The sequence below is a fragment of the Sceloporus occidentalis genome, unplaced genomic scaffold (genome assembly GCF_023333645.1).
Source record: "Sceloporus occidentalis isolate IW3139 unplaced genomic scaffold, rSceOcc1.0.p SCAF_89, whole genome shotgun sequence".
Lineage (NCBI taxonomy): Eukaryota > Metazoa > Chordata > Lepidosauria > Squamata > Phrynosomatidae > Sceloporus > Sceloporus occidentalis.
In genome coordinates, this window is record NW_028317069.1 from 173,775 (window position 1) to 193,924 (window position 20,150).

At 44.0% G+C, this 20,150-nt stretch overlaps 1 protein-coding gene across 1 annotated transcript in view; it reads left to right on the forward strand.

Moving 5' to 3' along the window:
• The window catches only part of LOC149284634 (ryanodine receptor 3-like), a 147,394-nt gene that overhangs the window by 105,466 nt on the left and 21,778 nt on the right, over positions 1–20,150 (forward strand). The window contains 12 exon segments of the mRNA XM_089496281.1: positions 411–458; positions 729–828; positions 1,280–1,359; positions 2,202–2,278; positions 2,569–2,642; positions 3,438–3,455; positions 3,976–4,056; positions 4,884–4,972; positions 6,447–6,575; positions 12,310–12,414; positions 16,323–16,404; positions 17,170–18,488. Of these exon segments, the coding sequence (XP_089352407.1) occupies positions 411–458; positions 729–828; positions 1,280–1,359; positions 2,202–2,278; positions 2,569–2,642; positions 3,438–3,455; positions 3,976–4,056; positions 4,884–4,972; positions 6,447–6,575; positions 12,310–12,414; positions 16,323–16,404; positions 17,170–18,488 (2,202 nt within the window).

A 20,150-nucleotide genomic window follows, 5' to 3' on the forward strand; every position in this document is an offset into this window, starting at 1 on the left:
GGAAAGAAATGCCAGGACCGCATCCGTCCTTCAGCTGGCTCTTCTGCGTGATACCAGTGATTCGTCTGAAATCGAGTACCGCGCTTTAACTAGTCTAATGAACTTCCCTTACATAATCATTAGGAAACCAACCCCCCCTCATTCGGAAGGATTCTTAAATAGAACTAAATTTAATGTCGGAAAACCCAACCCAATCCTTGAGTTCCTAATTTGCAGAGCCCGTTGCATTTAAAGATAGTGAATGTGTCTGTTGGAGAGATTGTTAGCTAGTAGTTCTATTAATAAAATGACATCTATGTGAGACCCCCCTGCACCTTCCCTCACATGGTTTCCGTGTATCATGGAGACATCAGCTTGAAATTACACTTCATCAGACTGTAACCTTTACCGTTCTTCTGTCTGTATCACAGAGCTGTCAAAATGAAGAGGATGACGAAGAAAAAGAGAAAACGTTTGAAGTAAGAATCCTTTTATTCATGATGTACCCGTGTGCTGCGTGGCTTGTGGCCTTCTGAACGAATTTGGCAGCATCCCTAGAACTGTTCAGGGTAATTACAGTAATTGGCCGTTCCTTATCCGCCGCAGCTACCGACAGACTGGACCCAAAATGCGACACGTGAAGCTTTTCTGCGGCTTTGAGAACTGCTGCTGCCGCCGCCGCCGCTAGATTCCGATTGCCGGGCATGTTAGAAATGCATAGCGTTTTTCACGTTACTTTATACCTTTAGGAAAAAGAAATGGAAAAACAGAAGACGTTGTACCAGCAAGCTCGTCTGCACGAGAGAGGAGCTGCTGAGATGGTCTTACAGATGATCAGCGCAAGTAAAGGTAACATCGAGTAGAAATATGTGCTGCCGACTCACCTCGTGTCTACCGGCCGAGAGATAACATACAACTTGCTGGCCACGTTTTTCCTAATGCAAGTCATAGATCCTCCATGTCCTCTTTTCCATTGATTTCTCCCCTTAAACCATATTCCATCCTCTTAACCTTCTCTCACACCGTGGCCTTTTCCCCTGCTTTATCTTAATTCCATGAACTTCCACGATTATCTCTGGCAGTGTCCCTTTCCTTGGTGATCTGTAGGAAAAACATACATGTGTGCCTTATCAACTATCATACCCAGGCAAACTGTACGCCCTCACCATCATTACCAACGTAACCGAGAGGGTATCTGGGAACAGATGATTCGGTCGGCCTACTTCCCTTCTGCTGAGACTATATGCATCGCCATGGGTATTTGACCGTTGTTACTATTTAAATGTCTTTTTTCATTCAGGTGAAATGAGCGACATGGTGGTGGAAACCCTTAAACTTGGAATTGCTGTTCTCAACGGCGGTAATACTGTCGTGCAGCAGGTACGGTTATCATAGGAACGAAGGATGCTTTGGTTACTGTGCAAAGAATTCTGTTCTGAAACTCTGTTTGGGATGCGTGCTCAGTGAACGACGTCCCGGGTGGCATGTCCATAAATCCCCAGGGAGAGGCTTTCCTCATTTATCATAACAAAGTAAATATTAAAGAAAATAACATTTAACATGTTATTTGGTTTTCTGTAGAAAAATGTTCTCCATGGGAGTTCCACCTGAAACAACCGTGTTTCTGTGTAGAGCCTCCGCGGCCCTTTGTGCTGCGGGCGTTGTGATGATTTCTCTAGGAGTTACCGCAGAAGGGCACCGAATCCAAGGGTTTCCACGGTAACTCCTGCGGGAATCTATCGTGACACAGGCGTAGCGATCTTCCCTCTCAGAGCCATTTTGGGCCAAGGTAATTGTTGGCTATTGATGTGAAGAACAGACTATATCAGCCCCTAATTTCCCCTCTAATTTCTCAATAAAATACCCTACATCCATGGGGAGCCACACATCCATTACGAAAGCTTTTCCATGGATATTAACATGAAGCTCATTGCATGCCATCGTTATAGGTTTAAGAACATAATTCAGTCTATCGCGATTGGTCTGTTTTCGTAACTTTACCTGTAGTCAAAGCATACAATCGGAAAATGTTATCCTAACCTTATTTACTCAAGAATCTGGGGCGGTGTAAATGGCCTTCGTAGCTTTTGTGCATTAAAGGATAAACTGTAATATAATCGAAGTGCTGTGGCCTGCGCTGGGTCAAATCCTAAAGTTCTCACTTTGTTCACCATTAGAGACAAAAAGAACCTCTAATAGTTAATATACTTTTTATTCTACAGAAAATGTTAGATTACCTCAAGGAGAAAAAGGATGCTGGGTTTTTCCAGAGCTTGTCGGGACTGATGCAGTCGTGCAGGTGAGAGCGTAAGGGCAACAATGTCCTGACACTAGCTGGCGCTCTAATGTCTCCAGTTACACAAAAGAACAAATATTTCTGCTGAAAACACAAGCGTCGGCACATATCTGCAAAAAGCATGATGCGGTCTTGACATAGAGCCCAGTCCCGTGCTCTCGTTCTTACCCCCCTTTTATTTTGAGCGTGTACACCAAACCCAGGCTCTCCACGAGAGTCTTCATAAACGGCACAAAGCCTACTTGGGAAGGGGCATGCTCGGATTCTGAAGGTCAATCTTTTTTAATTCACAGCGTCCTTGATTTGAATGCATTTGAAAGACAGAACAAAGCCGAAGGCCTTGGGATGGTAACAGAGGAAGGCACTCGTGAGTATCCGCGTAGGAGAGTAAACGCCGGTCCTTCTTGAAGAGCAGCCATGATAAATGCCCCTTGAGATTATTGACAAAGATTCTCTAATCTAAACTGTTTGAATGTTCTTCTGGGTAGAGTCTAATGTGTTCAGCCTGCGGGTAACAAGCGAGGAGCGGTTATTGAAGCGTGAGGCCGTCTTCTTACGCTGTGACAAACGGGCACATGCGTCACTTGATGAAGTCATTAAACGGTCATTTGGAGAGCGAGTTTGATGGCTTTCAAATTAACTTTAATGCTAAAAATATACCCATGTCTTAATCCATCAATTTTATTCTTCAAAAGCAACACCATCTGTCCTACGAGTAACATATTTCTGGGATTAGGAAGCAATCCTGTCTTTGCATCGTGGATGCCATGGTCCGTTGTTGTGCGTTTCTCTAAATTCCATGTTTTAGTAAACATAATCGATGCATATACATTAGGAAACGTTCTATGTATGTTGGGCACTGGGATCAGTGACCGCTTTTAATGTTTATCATTTGTTTCTGTGGTGGAAGCTCATTCTGGCAGCCTTGCGAGCAGGAGAAGACAAACGACATCGCCTACTTGAGTTAAAATAGCCTGTCACTTTTTTAAGCAAATATTTATAAAACAATAACGCTAACTGGAAAGCAGAAAGTACGGAGCGTAGACAGTTGTAGTACGTAAAGTAAATTGTTATTTTTAGCACTTGACTTTTATGGATTAACCATCATTTTACTCACCATTTCTCCATCTCTCTCTCTCTTTCTGCCTTGTTCGCTGTGAAGTCATTGTCCGGGAAAGGGGTAAGTGATATTTTTGCTTTTAGATTCTTCTAGAATTAGGTTTCGTTTCAACCATATGATACAAGTTTGATGTCACGCTGCAGGCGCCATGCTGTTTCACTCTGTAAAGCGGTTGAGAATGTTTAATGTGGTTAGCATGGCGCTGTAGACATTAATTAGCTATTAAATGTCACTAAATATTCTTTCCTTTCATTTGTTTTCCCTTCGTATTCTATTTTCCTTACTATACATAATACCATCCTTGCGGCCGATTAAATTACAGACAAAGGAGACAGAAAAATGGCTGCGGACAACAGCAGTAAAATCAATGTTTCCGTTCTGATCCTCTACATTTGTGTTTTCCAGTCACATTTGCCTGCGCCGTAATGATAATAATGGTGCAGTGATGTTTGAAATTGTAATTTGTGGTAGAGGCTTCAGCTTCTGGAATCTAAGGAACATAGAGCAAGATCTCAACATCCATCGAACAAGAGCGTTTAAACATGATTGCTAATGATGTCCAAACAAATGTTTGTTCCAGGGGAGAAGGTTCTACAGAATGATGAGTTCACACGAGACCTCTTCAGGTTCCTTCAGCTTCTGTGTGAAGGTCATAACAATGGTAAGAAGTGCATATGCTTGCATTCCTTCCCTGGCTTGTTTTCCAAGCGTAATTGATTATTTTTTTTTTACCCCGTTGAGGATAAACGATTGCATAGATATTGTGGACATGGCTTGCCTATTACATTACGCTTTGTAGAGTACCAGAGAACTCTGTAGCATTTTCTGTTCTAAAACAAAAAGCCACTGTTTGTCCCACCAATGCTTTGTCTTTGTGTCGCTCAGATGTGATTATCGTAATGAGAGTTTATCATGTCGTGCGTTTGTGCATCAATGTGACCCGAAGTCCTTGCGATGCAGCATCAGATTAATCACAGCACCAGACCTGACTCTTCCCAGAGTGCGGGAGTGCAAGCTGGTGTCAAGCAGGCGCAAACATCTTCTTCTCTAAACTAGTACCGAGACTTTTGTGTATGTTTCTCAATGCTTTGTCTTTCGTTATGAATTAGGAACAGTCAATAGATTTGTGCGAAAGCCTGTGCCGTGTACCTGTCTCCTTTTCCACAGCCCCTTTTCTCCTCTTGCTTCTTCCCATTCTTCTGTCTTCTTTCTTTATCCGCTTCTCCCCAATAGCAGCTCGGTAAACCTGGCCTCCCCGGAGCCTCCACACACCCTCTACCCATGGACTCCTTAGTGCTGTCACTCCCTTATTCTGCATTATTCTTATGATGAATATACAGTATATACCAAAATATTTTTTAAAAGAGATGAGGAATACTATGAGACATTTATTCAGGATAAGGTCATCACATCTGTCTTAGACGAATAATGAGAGAGATGAGACTGGTTTGATGCCTGTTTAATAATATGTTAATGATGTTCTCTCAGACTTTCAGAATTTTCTCCGAACTCAGATGGGCAACACAACCACAGTTAACATCATCATTAGCACGGTGGATTATCTTCTTCGCCTTCAGGTAATGTAAAAAAAAACCGTTACATGCCTAGATACAGTTTGTCATATAGCGCTTGTGCTTAACCCACACCAGCTAACAACTCCAGCACATTCTTCCGTCTAGAATCATAGAACATGCTTGGGTGTCTGTATCGGGAAACAAGGGAGAATAGATCCAACACACGCAAAGCTATATGGTCGAATTTCTGGAGCAGGTGTTTGGGACTGTCTCCTCGACGTGCCAGTCTGTCCACAAAGGTTTGGACTGGCACTTACGAGTATTGGGGACATCTCAGCCAGCAAGTCCCCAAGTATGCCTCTTGATTGAAGATTGGCATTTCTATCAGACAACTACATTTTTGTACCGGTTTTCACAGCTTGCATTCTGAATGCTGAGCATTCTCACGGTTTCACCCAAGCTAGGAAACTCTCTACAGTAAAGATAATGAAGTGGAAAGAAGTAACGGCGGCGCAAAACCCCCCAAAATGTATTTGAACAAGGAGCGGAACCTTCCCTAACTCTTCACTGATTTGGCATGTTTCATCGACAGGTTTATTGTGGTTTGGCCTCGGCTCATACAATAGGAATCTGATTCCCTGTATAATGCATGGGGATATTTTCCATCTGCTGCTGTTTAGCATCAGAAATGTGACATTGTTTGTTACAGTAAACAAGAAACAAGTGTCTGATTTAGAGATTCTTTTCTTGCATTTTGCAGAGGGGAAGTATTTGGAGATGGATTTCATATTATGAAACCAATAATTGGTGCGAGGGAGTTTAAGCGACTGAGAGCTTTGTGGTATCAGTTACCTGGGAGAACTTTTTATTCATCCGTAGAACATGAAGACTCTTATTTTTCGATTCCGGCCATTGGTAGGATTGGTATTTTGTTACTGGCAATCATTATCTTTTTTGTTGATCGGTAGTTTCCATGCACTTGGTCTCTTTTTATTAATCTTTAAAAGCCATAAGTTAGAAAAGTTCAAGGCCTGAGATATGTGTGTTTCATGCACCTTTTAAAAGCGACCCTGGGACCGGCCAGCAGGACCAAACTTAAAAATGAAATGAGCGGCCGCTGAAAAGCCATGTACGTGCGGCTGTGTGTTAGATTAATGGCGCCGCGCACCACACCGTTTCGCTCTCGCGCTAAGGAGCCGGATCCTCCGCGGTAAAGGTGAGAGACCGATGCCATCCACCACCTGGCCGCTGGGCCTTCACATGGTTTGCAAGATGACCAGTTTGGCCCCAGTGGAAATCTCGCTAAAACCTGGTATATACTGCCAAACAATGTTCTAAACAAATCATAAGATGTATGATTTCAGAGACACTGGTTCACCGATTGGTGAAATTGCATGAAACTGTACATTGTGTTCTGGAGAGCACTTACTCGATTCAGTGAGCCATTTAGGCTTCAGTTGATGTTACTGGTGGTGGAAAGTGTTTGCCTCAACAGGAAGTGATGTGCCCGATGTAACCTGCTGCACTTTCTCTTCAGGAATCTATCAGTGACTTTTACTGGTATTACTCCGGGAAAGACGTGATCGATGAATCGGGACAACACAACTTCTCCAAATCCCTGGCTGTGACCAAACAAATATTCAATTCACTTACAGAATATATTCAGGTAAGAAAATCCAGATAGCATTATTCTGGTTTTAGTAACAATTGCAGGACTCGGAGTGTTAGTAGTGGTTTTGTAGAAATACATGATGTGTGAGCTGGTAATACAGGGTACCCTGGGTTGTTGTAAGATTGGAGTTGACCACTGTGTGTAAGGGGGGGGGGGGGTGTTGATGAAACAATGTTTTTGTAAAGTGGTACCTGTTGCCTGATAAACCTCATAGAACGGTGGTTGCCAGAGCAGAGAGTAGACAGTAGCTGGTGCAGCCGGGCAATATGTGGATATTACCGTATTTGCTCGATTATAAGACGAGGGGTATTTTTCAGAGCAAATGCTCAGAAAAATACCCCCTCGTCTTATAATCGAGGTCGTCTTCTAATCAGACCTCTGCTGGGGCCAGGCTGCTTACCGGTGCTTTGGTCGCGAGCAGCTTCTCTTCTACCGGCGGCAGGAGAACAGGAAGCTAGAAGAGTGTCACATAACTCTGCCTCCCCCCTCCTTCCTCTGGGGGCGTGGGCCAGAGAAGTTGCTCGCACAGCCGGGCCCCTGCAGAAGTCTTCGAGTGAGGGGAGGGTTTTTGTGATTAATGTGTGAAGTATGTGTGATAAATGGAATGAATGAGTATTTAAATGTTTGTGAATGAGTGTGTGATAGCATGGATGTGTAAGGGGGGTGGTGGTGGTAGCATGGCATAGGGAGGCTGTACTCAGACTCCTATCATCCCCAGGTTCCAGCATGTACTGGCTGCCTTGGCTTGATAGGAGTGTGATTGCTGTTAGCAGTTATATATACCTCCCGAAATGCCTTTTAACCCCCTATATGCCACTCTGGCATATAGGGGGTTAAAAGGCATATCATGGGGCACAGTGGCATATAGGAGGGTATAAGACATTTCTGGAGGCAGAGTGCCATATAGAGGGTGAAAAGGCACATCATGGGGCAGACTGGCAAATAGGGGGTATAAGGCATTTCTGGGGGCAGAGTGGCAACCCTGGGGGCAGATGTGCATAACTGGGGGGGCAGGTTGGCAAATAAAAGGAACTAAAAAAAATATATTTTTTTCTCAATCATAGCTTTTATTAAATATGAAAAAATAATTGAATGAATATTTACTAGTAAAACTTTATTTTTCCTATAGGGTAGTCTTATATTCAGGATTATTGTTTTTTTACTAAATTAATATTTAGATTTTGGGGGGGTCATCTTATAATCAGGGTCGTCTTGTAATCGAGCAAATATGGTATTAAGGGCATGTTTAATGTTGTTAAAGAACGTACATCTTAGGATTCTCGGCTTACGATTTAATGCTTAGAGCATTTGAAGCGCTGTGTAATCGGAACCGAGGATATGCTGTGGTGTGCTTATTGGGCTGATGTCATGAAAGATCTTTTTTGAATGGAATTAACACTGAAACGGGACATTCACTGGGTCTTCACGGTGTGTTCTGGTACATTCTAGTTCATGTTCAGGAATAAATGTAGTTATTACCTGAGCCTCGGCCTTCCTAACTTTAGCCTTCATCACAACTAAAGCTCTCCCAAGTAGTCAGAGCCCTCAGATCCGAGATCGGGACAAATGCAATGGACATAAAGTCAAATTTGGTCATATTATATGATACAAACATTATCTTACACCTGGCCGCCAGTTGGCTGAGGTACATTATGAAGGCTATACATTATACAGGATCGGCCAAGCTCTTTGCTCAGCGGAAGCTCACTGGGGTGGGACCATTCCAACGTATGGCAAAGTCAAGGCGTTTAAAATGCAGCTGTCCTGCCGCCCGTCTCTTCCAGGCTTAGAAAGGTGAGAGGATCCCCTGAAACTGGCTGGATGTTCATCGCGGGAGGGCAGCAGTATTTTCATTTGCTAGATCGGCACATTGAGATCTGCTCATCATTAATGCGAATGTTTCGCAGTAGGGAGTAGGGCTGCAACAACTAATGGATAAAATCGATGATAATCGATATGCCATTATCGATTAGTTGAATCGATTTTTATCGATTATAAAATGAGGGTTTTTTCCAGAGCAAATGCTCTGAAAAATACCCCTCGTGTTATAATCCGTTAGTGTGACTCACTGGAGTCACAGCAGCAGTTGCTACTTACAGTTCCTCCCTGCAGTCACTGCCGATTGGCCCGCCCACTTCCTTTTTCCAGTCCCTCCCTGCAATCGCCAATCGGCAGTGACTGCAGGGAGGGACAGGGCGGAAGAAAGGGGCGGAGCCAAACGGCCGATTGGCTCCGCCCATTTCCTTAGCATCGCCATGGCTGTGACACTCATGTAACTGTGTGTCTAAAATTAATATTTGGGCTGCGGAAAATTAGGGGAGGTGGGGGTTAATTTAGGGGCAGTTATAGTTAATGGGGGGTTTAGGGTTAACTTAGGGGCAGTTGTGGTTAATGGGGTGTTTAGGGTTAATTTAGGGGCAGTTATAGTTAATGGGTTAATTTAGGGGCAGTTGTGGTTGATGGGGTCTTCAGGGTTAATTTAGGGGCAGTTGTGGTTAATGGGGTCTTCTCTTCAGGATTAATTTAATGCTGAGGACTGAGGGTTAATTAATAATTTAATAAGGTTAACTTAAGGTGCAGTTAGAGGTAAAGGGGGGCAAACTGAGGGGAATCTAAATCGTGGGGGCAGTGAAGATTAACCCTGTATTTATTTATTTATAAAAGTATTGTGTCTGTGAACGGGTCTGCAAATCCTATGAGGGCACTATGGCATATCAGGGGGGGGTATACGGCATACCTGAGGAGGACGGAGTGACATCTTTGAGTATAAGGCATATAGGGTATATAAGGCATATGTGGGGAGGGCAGTGTGGCAAGCCTGGGCTCAAATATGCATAACTGGGGGGCAGGTTGGGGAAATAAAAACAAGAATATTTGTATATTCTGCTGTTTGTTTTTAACATCCTATGTTACTTTATTAAATAATTTAAAATAAATGACAAATTTTTTTTTTTTGATCTGAGTAATCGATTAATTGAAAAAAAAATCGGCCAACTAATCGATTATGAAAATAATCGTTAGTTCCATCCCTAGTAGGGAGCAATAACCTTTTCTAGTTATCAACCATTTTAACCGTCTTTAAATACCGTTCAAATTGTCTTGGATCTGCATGAATGATCCCTTTGTGATTACTAATCTGATTAAACCCCCCAATTAGTAATCTCCAACCATCTTTGTTAAGAAACGGTTGAACGGTTGTACAGATCTGTGTGATTGGGGGCCGCTGCTCTGTGTTTAATCTGCATCCAGGAGGCCTGGCGCACACACACCAGAGCGTCGGCTCGGCTGCCAGAAACTCGCTTTCTTGGAATTCTCAGACGGATCTCTTGTTGATGTGTGCAATCTGCGCGTAGCAGCCATGGCTGTGGCTGTGTCTGTGTGGCTGCAAGTTAACCGTTGTTCCTAGAACATCACAAGGAAATAACCTTCCATACGCCGGCGCCGCTGCCGCCAATACGCGGTGTGGGTTTCTGTAGATTCGCTCGTTATTTATTCCTTTTATTGACACTGTGATTCAGAAGGCGATTAGCCGGTACCTTCAAACATCCCGGTAAAGATTTTGTGTCTTAAAACGTATTGTGAGAGTTCAAAAACAAATATCCCATAACAATTCTATTACAGTAATAAACAAAAAATGTCTACACAAACTATTCTGTTGGAATCCTGAGTTAAATGTATATGCAGAGCTCGACAGCAGATGTCGACAGAAGGAGGAAAAAGTAATACAATGATTGTGTTTATTATGGCAAAGGTATGTACTTAGTGGGGATAGATCATCGAGAAGACGAGTGGCCAGTGGCGGATCTACCGGGGTCGCAGGGGTCGCGACTGCGACCGGGCCCCGGCGGCAGGGGGGCCCAAGCCAAGGGGCCGCCCGAAATCTTTTTTAAGTTTTTTTTTTTAAATAAGGCAGGGGCGTCCAACATGCGGCCCGCGAGACCTCGAGGTGCGGCCCGCGTAAGATCGGCAGCCAGGGCAACCGATCTTACACGAGCCGCACCTCAAGCCCTGCTACTTACTTGTGGGAGGGTCTTCTGGACAGCACGGAGGAAGCGGAGTTCACGTGACTTCCTACTTCCTCGGTGCTTTAGCAGAGAAGGCAGAGGGAGGCCGCGCCCCCTGCTGAAGTCTGTGAGCGGCATCGAGGGAGCTGCAGTACAGGTAAGGGGGTGGGGAGGGTGTTTGAATGAGTGTGTGTGATTGAGGGAATGAATCTGTGAATTAATGATTATATGAATAAATGAGTGTGTGTGTGTGTGTGATAGCATGGATGTGTAAGTGCTGGAACCTAGGCATGATGGGACTGTGATTGCTGTTAGCAATCACACTCCTATCATGCCAAGTCAGCCAGTACATGCTGAAACCTGGCCAGCTGCCAGCAGTATGGGGTCTGCACTTACAGCCACCCTGTACCAGCATGTACTGGCTGACTTGGCATGATAGGAGTGTGATTGCTAACAGCAATCACAGTCCCATAATGCCTAGGTTCCAGCATTTACTGGATGGATGTGTAAGTGCTGGAACCTAGGCATGATGGGACTGTGATTGCTGTTAGCAATCACACTCCTATCATGCCAAGTCAGCCAGTACATGCTGAAACCTGGCTAGCTGCCCCCCTTGTGTATTGATGCTGCCAGCAGTATGGGGTCTGCACATCACTTACAGATATCCTGTACCAGCGTGTATTGGCTGACTTGGCATGCTAGGAATGTGATTGCTAACAGCAATCAGAGTCCCATCATGCCTAGGTTCCAGCATTTACTGGATGGATGTGGAAGTGCTGGAACCTAGGCATGATGGGACTGTGACTACTGTTAGCAATCACACTCCTATCATGCCAAGTCAGCCAGTACATGCTGAAACCTAGCTAACAGCAATCACAGCGAGCACAGTCCCATCATGCCTAGGTACCAGCATTTACTGGTTGCCTAGGCTAACAGCAATCACACTCCTATCATGCCAAGTCATATTGCTAATTTTGTCCAATTGCGTGTTACCTACTTTTATTAAACATGTGAGTTTTTATTATTATTTTTAAAGGTGGGGGCCATTTTCGGTTTTGGCTAAGTGAACCCTGAATGTTTTGGTCCAGAATTTTCATTTTAGTCCATCCCTAGAATAAATCTAGGGAATCCTGAATTTGTAGTCGCAAAACTTTCAAGGCCCAGAAATCAGTGAGAGGAAGAGTAAAGGTTTTGTGTCATTTTACTGTATTTTAATCTGCATATTTTATTAAAGGCCATATTTTTTGTCACAGTGAAAAATGAGTGCGGCCCTCCCACGTATACAATTCTGATAAAGTGGCCCACTGCAGAAAAAACTTGGACACCCCTGGATTATGTCCTTTGTACATGCGCCCCTTTTTCTTTGATTATGATTCAATATGTAAATTGAATTTGTTGAATTAGTTGAAAAAAAAATTGTTGGGTAAAAATCATGTTTTTTTTTGGGGGGGGGGGGGGTGAGGGGGTGGGGGGGGCCTTAACAGATTCTCGCACCCGGGCCCTGAGGCGTCTAGTTACGCCCCTGCGAGTGGGGATAAAGTAATACAATAATTGTACTTAGTGGGGATAGACCATCGAGAAGACGAGTGGGGATAGTCACCCAGTGTGCTTATTACTTCACTTGCTTTGGGTTTTGCTGAAGAGAGCACTTGAAGATCCCATGAATGACCCGTTCCCGGTGTCTCTGTTGTATTACGTTGTATTAACGGTCTTTGCTCCTGCAGGGCCCGTGCATTGGAAACCAGCAGAGCTTGGCACACAGTCGACTTTGGGATGCTGTGGTCGGTTTCCTCCACGTCTTTGCGAACATGCAAATGAAACTCTCGCAGGTAACCAAGGCGTCGCTTGTATGTATGTTTTTAAAAATGTAAGTGAATTGCTATTTACCCAAAAAACAATCACGTGTTTGTGTACCGAGATACTGTGCTAAACCAGTCACTAAGAGTATAAATAATAATTTGACTGGACTAACTGGGCTCTTCATAGCCATGATTCCATTGAGCCATTGATGGGCGCTTGTGCTATATTTCCATTTTTCTTAAAACAATGAACTAGGGCTGAAACAACTAATCGATAAAATCGATAATAATCGATAATGAAAATCGTTGTCAACGAATTTCATCATCGATTAATCGGATCGATTTTTATCGATTATAAAAAGAGGTTTTTTTCAGAGCAAATGCTCTGAAAAACTCCTCTCCTTATATAATCCGACCTCAAACAGAGATCGGATTATAACACCGGAATCCAGATCCCCCGCAACGCTGCAGGGGACCTGGATTCCCCTCACCGTCGGCCGGTCTCTCACTTCCGTCTCTCTCCCCCCTCCCATCTGCCTCCTCACCCCTCCCATACACCGCTCTGCCTCTCTACCCGGCTCCGTTACTGACAGACACTTTCCCTGCAGCTTCATAGAAGCCTCAGTGTAAGTGAAGGTGAGTAACGGAGTCTGTCTGAGCGATGCAGACCCCCACCGGCTGACAGAGAATCATCCTCTCTGTCATCCGGTGAGGGTCTGCATCGCACAGACAGACTCCGTTACTGCCCTTCACTTACACTGTGGCTTCTATGAAGCTGCAGGGAAAGTGCCTTCAGTAATGGAGCCGGGTAGAGAGGCAGAGCGGTGTTTGGGAGGGGGGGAGGAGTCAGAGGGGTGTATGGGAGCCACCCTCCAATACACCACTCTGCCTCTCTACCCGGCTCCCTGGTGTCTTGTCAGCAACGGAGGTTCACAGGAGGCAGAGTGGAGTATGGGAGGGGGGAGGAGGCAAAGTGATGTATGGGAGGGGGAGGAGCCAACGTGATGTATGGGAGGAGGCAGAGTGGAGTATGGGAGGAGCCAGAGTGGAGTATGGGAGGGGGAGGAGCCAGAGTGGTGTATGGGAGGAGGCAGAGTGGAGTATGGGAGGGGGGAGGAGCCAAAGTGATGTATGGGAGGGGAGGAGGCAGAGTGGTATATGGGAGGGGGAGGAGGCAAAGTGATGTATGGGAGGGGAGGAGGCAGAGTGGTGTATGGGAGGGGGGAGGAGGCAGAGTGGAGTATGGGAGGGGGAGGAGCCAGAGTGGTGTATGGGAGGGGGAGGAGCCAGAGTGGTGTATGGGAGGGGGAGGAGCCAGAGTGGTGTATGGGTGAGTTATAGTGGTGTATGGGGGGTATTATGAATTTTTAGGGCATATAGGGGGTATAAGGCATATGGATATTAGGCATATCAGGGGGGCATAAAACAAATCTGGGGGTAAAAGGTATATCAGGGGGCTCAGTTGCATATCACTGGCATATAAGGAGTATAACGCATATCAGGGGCACAGTGGCATATCAGGGGGCACAGTGGAATCTGGCATATAAGAGGTATAAGGCATATATGGGGGCAGAGTGGCAAGCTGGGGGTCAGATGTGCATAACCGGGGGCAGTTTGGTAAATAAAAAAATTTAAACAAGGCTTTTTCTTAGTTTTTATTAAATATGAAAAATAGTTAACATATGAATTAATATTTACTAATAACTTTGTATTAAAACCTAGTTTGAGAAGCACTGTGTTTGGGTTCTTGTAGCTTTTATTATTATGTCAGTAAAATAAGAAGGTGAATAGAGAGAGGCCATTGTGATAAAGAGATGAAAGTGTAAATTGTACGTTTTTTCTTGCAATTTTTCTTCAATTTAAAATAATGTATTTTTTTATCCGATTAATCGATTAATTGACAAAATAATCGGCCAACTAATCGATTATTAAAATAATCGTTAGTTGCAGCCCTACAATGAACAATCAATGAGTTGACTGTTGTGCAGACCCATTGCTAAGGAGGTATACAGGGGGTAATCTCACAGCCGGGGGGGGGGGGGGGGGGCAGTCATTCAGCAGCATGAAGAATCATTTTCCAGCAGGCCATAAAACCTATGAGTAGTGTGGTTTAATGAAATGTAGCTGGAGACAGTCTTTGGACTCTTAATGCCACTAACGGGGTAAGATGGACGAGATGCCAAGCTGTCAATGTTTGCATTCTATAGTATAAAAAAAACAACGTGATTGGAATATTAATGATTACCGCTAATTTGTCATGAATTTCCTACATGCAAACCACTTGTAACATAATACAAAGAGGGAAAATAACCAAATCAAATATAACAACCAATCTATGTTAGATTCTAGATTTTCCGGGTTTCCTCACCTTGGGTACTTTCTGTAAATATATAGTAATGTTTAGAGGGACTTGCTAATTGGGATCGGTATCAGTGACTCCAAGTGTTTGAGCTGCAGATTTTGAAGAAACATTAATGGTCCTCTAATCTGACTTGCGGTGTGTGTGTATATATATATATATATATATTTACTCACAGAGTCCATTGCACACCGTTCCAAATATTCCAAGCCCGGTGCTAGTAACCAGCAGTTTCCATATAAAACACTTTCAAAAAGATGGTCAGCACTCCAGGTCTTTAAATTGACAATTTCATTTTATTCAAAGTCAAGTCGACGTTTCAGTCATTACTGACTTTCATCAGGACTTTGTGTCCTGATGAAAGTCAGTAATGACTGAAACGTCGACTTGACTTTGAATAAAATGAAATTGTCAATTTAAAGACCTGGAGTGCTGACCATCTTTTTGAAAGTGTTTTTTATATATATATATATATATATATATATATATATGTATGTATGTGTGTGTATATAATTGTACAGCTCTAGTTAGAAAAGCTTTTGACAGAATACATGTTTAATGGTATTTTCTGGCTGAAAATCTCAACAGGATGAAATTGATGATGTAGATGATATTCTACGCTGTTTCAGTCTAAATCCGAATTAAATGTAATTGAACGAGCATTGTGAATAGATTTCCCCCATAGAACTCGTTACGTTATGATATTGTTTAGGAAGAAGCCTATTTTGTTTAATAAGGAGGGCTAGTCTATATCTCTTGTGTCAGCGCAGCGGTGTTCTTGTCCAGAAAACCCTGCGATTACTGCGGTCGACAATGAGCCGAGCCCATTATGCGAGGCTGAGGTATATACTAGATCTTTGTAAATACGTGTTTTTATAAAAATGCAAGTCATTGCGATAAGAACTTTGTGAGATTTGGATCGCACGCATCCATATTGTCCATATGCCCTTGGCCAAATGTGGGTCGGACAGGGATCGGATCAAGCATTAGATGGCCGTCCCTACTAACTCTGTACTCCTTGTGATGGGAATCATGTGCAGGAGCTCAGGGGTCTCAGATAAGATCAGGCCAGGTGCTTGGCGAGTTCCTCTTATCCTGTGGGCTTACTTCTTACACGGCAGCCTGTCCCACGACAGGACACGTTCATTCTTTGGCTTGGACCTCGGAAGTATTGCTTCGCTGTAATTTGCAAGTCAAAATATGTTGAAATTACAAAATCTGCCTAACATTTGAGAGACAACCGATGTTAATTAATTAGATTTGAAATGCGAGGTCCATTGAATCTCAACTGTTTATAGCTGGAGCCCCTAGTCAAATAGGTCATAGTATTTATTTAAATATGCCTATTTATTACAATCGATGGAACAGTGTTCTAACATATATGCTGATATTAAAATGCTTTCGAGATCCAGAGACGTTGGTAGAAATGATATTTAATTGTATGCACAAAGGCTACGGTTTTTCTTTGTGGTTGCTTTCAGACAGAGGCAGGAGAATTGGCCCCGCCAAAGCAGTTCCATTTACAAAGAACTTCCTAGATGTTTCCGGAATAATACTGTCACTATCTCTAATCTTCTAGGATTCCAGCCAAATTGACCTGCTGAAGGAGCTGTTGGACCTTCTGCAGGACATGGTGGTGATGCTCCTGTCACTTCTAGAAGGTAGGTTTCTGTAACGTGCACACTCCTATTTGGCTTAGTGACATCATATCTTCCTTATGTCGCAGAAAAACGGTGTACAATCTCCCAAAAATATGTTTGCCCAAAAGAAACTCAGCAAATGTGCACGTAAATGTCTGATACTGGATCCGGTCAGTGCGTTGGTGCTCTTCTCTGTCCCGCAGTGAAGTGGCCCAAACAAGGGCACTCCAAAAGAGCATGCTGAGCTTCAGCTTTCCCTGCGTCACATGTACCCGTTGCTATTAGCCAAAAGGCAGACGAGCGATTCTGTTTCAGGAATTGCTTCAAATACGGCATTTCACTTCATTGCAAAAAGAAACGTTTGTTTCAAATCTCATTGCTTATAAAGACTGCTGGGTCCTTCCCCAAAAAGGATAATACGAGGGAAATGGTAATCAATGCAGCCGCATCCCCAGAGAGCTTACCGTGCAGTTATTCTTCCCCGAGGTCTCTATGCGGTCTGTAGATCTTCAGCCTTTGAGCCTCATTCCTCACGACCTAATTTCTTCTCTGCCATTTGAATATAAAGTGCTGAGCTCCAGATTACGGATGTATAACCAGCTGCCCCTTCTGAGAAAGGCAAATCAAATCCCATCTAATTAGCATAGTACTAAATGTATTTCCATATATTACGAAATGTATTTACATCTATTTTGCATATTAATGTACAGTTTACCGGTTCAATATTCTGAGAAAGCTCTATTGTAATTCTGTAAAGTCATTCAATGCAATTCATTTTGTTTGCAGGGAATGTGGTAAATGGGACCATCGGCAAACAAATGGTAGACACTCTTGTGGAATCTTCAAGCAATGTCGAAATGATCTTGAAGTTCTTTGATATGTTTTTGAAATTGAAAGATCTAACAAGCTCCGATGCGTTCAAAGAGTACGATCCGGAAGGAAAAGGCATCATATCCAAAAAAGAATTCCAGAAAGCCATGGAGGGCCAGAAGCAATATGCCCAGTCCGAAATTGAGTTCCTCCTTTCCTGTGCCGAGGCGGATGAAAACGATATGTTTAACTATGTTGAATTTGTAGATAGGTTTCACGAACCGGCAAAGGACATTGGGTTCAACGTAGCTGTTCTGTTGACTAACCTCTCGGAACATATGCCGAACGATTCCCGACTCCGGTGTCTGCTGGATCCCGCAAATAGCGTACTGAGTTACTTCTCTCCGTACCTTGGACGTATTGAGATCATGGGCGGAGCCAAAAGGATAGAAAGAGTTTACTTTGAGATCAGCGAGTCGAGCCGGACGCAGTGGGAGAAGCCCCAGGTCAAGGAGTCCAAGAGACAGTTCATATTTGATGTGGTCAATGAAGGTGGAGAACAGGAGAAGATGGAATTGTTTGTTAACTTCTGTGAGGACACCATATTTGAGATGCAGTTGGCCTCCCAAATCTCTGAGCCTGATGCAGCTGAGCGGCCCGAGGAAGAAGAGGAGGAGGAGTCTCACCACGTGATGGAAGTTGGAGAAGAGAAAGAAGAAGCCGAGTCTCTTGAGTCTTCTTCAGCTTTCATCCTAGCTTGCGCAGCGCTTAACAAGAACACGTCCAGCTTCCTGAAAATGTGGACTCTAAAAAACGTCGGCAAGCAGTTCCGGAAAGTGAAGAAAATGACCGTAAAGGAACTGGTCAAGGTGTTGTTTTCGTTTTTCTGGATGCTGTTTGTTGGGGTGTTTCAATTTGTATTTACTATAGTATGGGGAGTCTTTCAGATACTGTGGAGCACAGTTTTTGGAGGAGGCTTAGTAGAAGGGGCCAAAAATATGAAAGTCACCAAACTCTTGGGAGATATGCCCGATCCGACGCAGTTTGGAATCCACGACGACGTCCTGGACACTGAAAAAGCAGATGCCTCGGAACGTGGCTCGTCCGCGGAACTCGCGCGTCTTCTAAAAGGAGAAAAAGGAGATGCAGAGATGTCGGATGTATTTGGCATACATTCGAAAAAAGAAGGTTCGAAGCACGGCCACGATGTCGGGCTCGGCGATTTCTCTGAGGTTGTACACGCAGAGAGCACCAGCAGTTTAGAAAGTGCCGTCCATAAGAAGAGAAAAGCTCTTGTAAGTAATTGATATGACATTTATTTGATTTGTAGTATATGTTTAATTGTATTAATTAATAATAATGTGAACTGTAAAGACTTTCCAGGCAAGAGCACAACGGGCAGCATTTAACTCCAGTGGGCAGAACCCCAGACTGTACCGTGAAAGGGGGATTTGGTCTCCGTTATCAGCACGAACGCTCACATAACCCAAGCAAACGTGCATATCGGGGATGCCAATCTAACAATCGTTTAGTTTGGGCGGTAGAAGTCCGTGTGTTTCAGCTCTTGCGGTAGGAATTGTAATATTTGTCGTCGAGCCCCCGCATGCAGGCAGTTCGTAGAGAGCCTGGGCTACGAACGCGACGTCGGTCGCCGATCTGCTTATATACGTAGCGGATGTTGGAGGGGTGAGCGCGTTTGAGGACCGATGTTGAGCAAGTAAGAGACAACTCAACTTTGTGTTTCGGGCCATGCTCTGCGAAGCCGCAAATGACAGCCTGCTCCCTTCCTACGCGTGCAAGAAGGGTAACGAGGCAGACGCGGCTTGTTAGTTATGCATATTAGTCAGCAGACGGTCTGCCGTGTAGCCCACAGGCAACTGTTACTCTGACTTCATTGTTGCAGATCTGACAGTATACTTTATATGAAAACATCCCTGTCGGTCTCTTGAAGGGTGGGATTCTCGTGTTGGAAGAGCTCTTGTTTTTCGGATTAAAGCGTCCCTCGTCTTTATTAACCTGTCCTGTGTAGCTTTTGTCCCCCAAATGTGGTTCCCCTCGCAGGGCATTCATTATGGGATTTCCTACCCCGGTTTCTGGTTTTCACATAGTCTTGCTCTGTCTATCATCTGCCCCAGGGGTGGGCAATTAATTTTCCCATGGGGCCACATGAGAAATTGGAATGGTTTTAGAGGGCCAGACCTCTACAAACTACAAACTCTGAAGCCTTGTCCATTTTGTTAACTTATGTTCTGTTTAATAAAGTTATTCAAGCCTACGTCATTGGTAGAGGTGCTTGAATAAGTAAGGCCTGAATAACTATTAGCACAGCACAGAAGTGAACAAAATGAACAAGGCTTCGGAGTGCATACCGTATTTTTCGCTCTATAAGACGCACCTGCTGATAAGACGCACCTAGATTTTAGAGGAGAAAAAAAAGGAAAAAATATTTTGAGCTAAAAAATGGGCTAAAATATTTATTACAATAACTGAATAAGCTATGAACACAGTAAGACACACGCAGTAAGACACACACAGACACAGTAAGACACACACAGACACAGTGAGACACACACAGACACAGTGAGACACACACAGACACAGTGAGACACACACAGACACAGTAAGACACACACAGACACAGTGAGACACACACAGACACAGTAAGACACACACAGACACAGTGAGACACACACAGACACAGTGAGACACACACAGACACAGTGAGACACACACAGACACAGTAAGATACACACACACACAGTAAGACACACACACACAAACACAGTAAGACACACACACACAGTAAGACCTCCCTCCCTAACCCCCCTTCTCAGTATCTCCCCTCTAACTCCCTAACCCCCCCTTCTCAGTATCTCCCCTCTAACTCCCTAACCCCCCCTTCTCAGGATCTCCCCCCCCCGCCCCGGTCACTTACCTTAAACTCCTGTGTTGGAAGC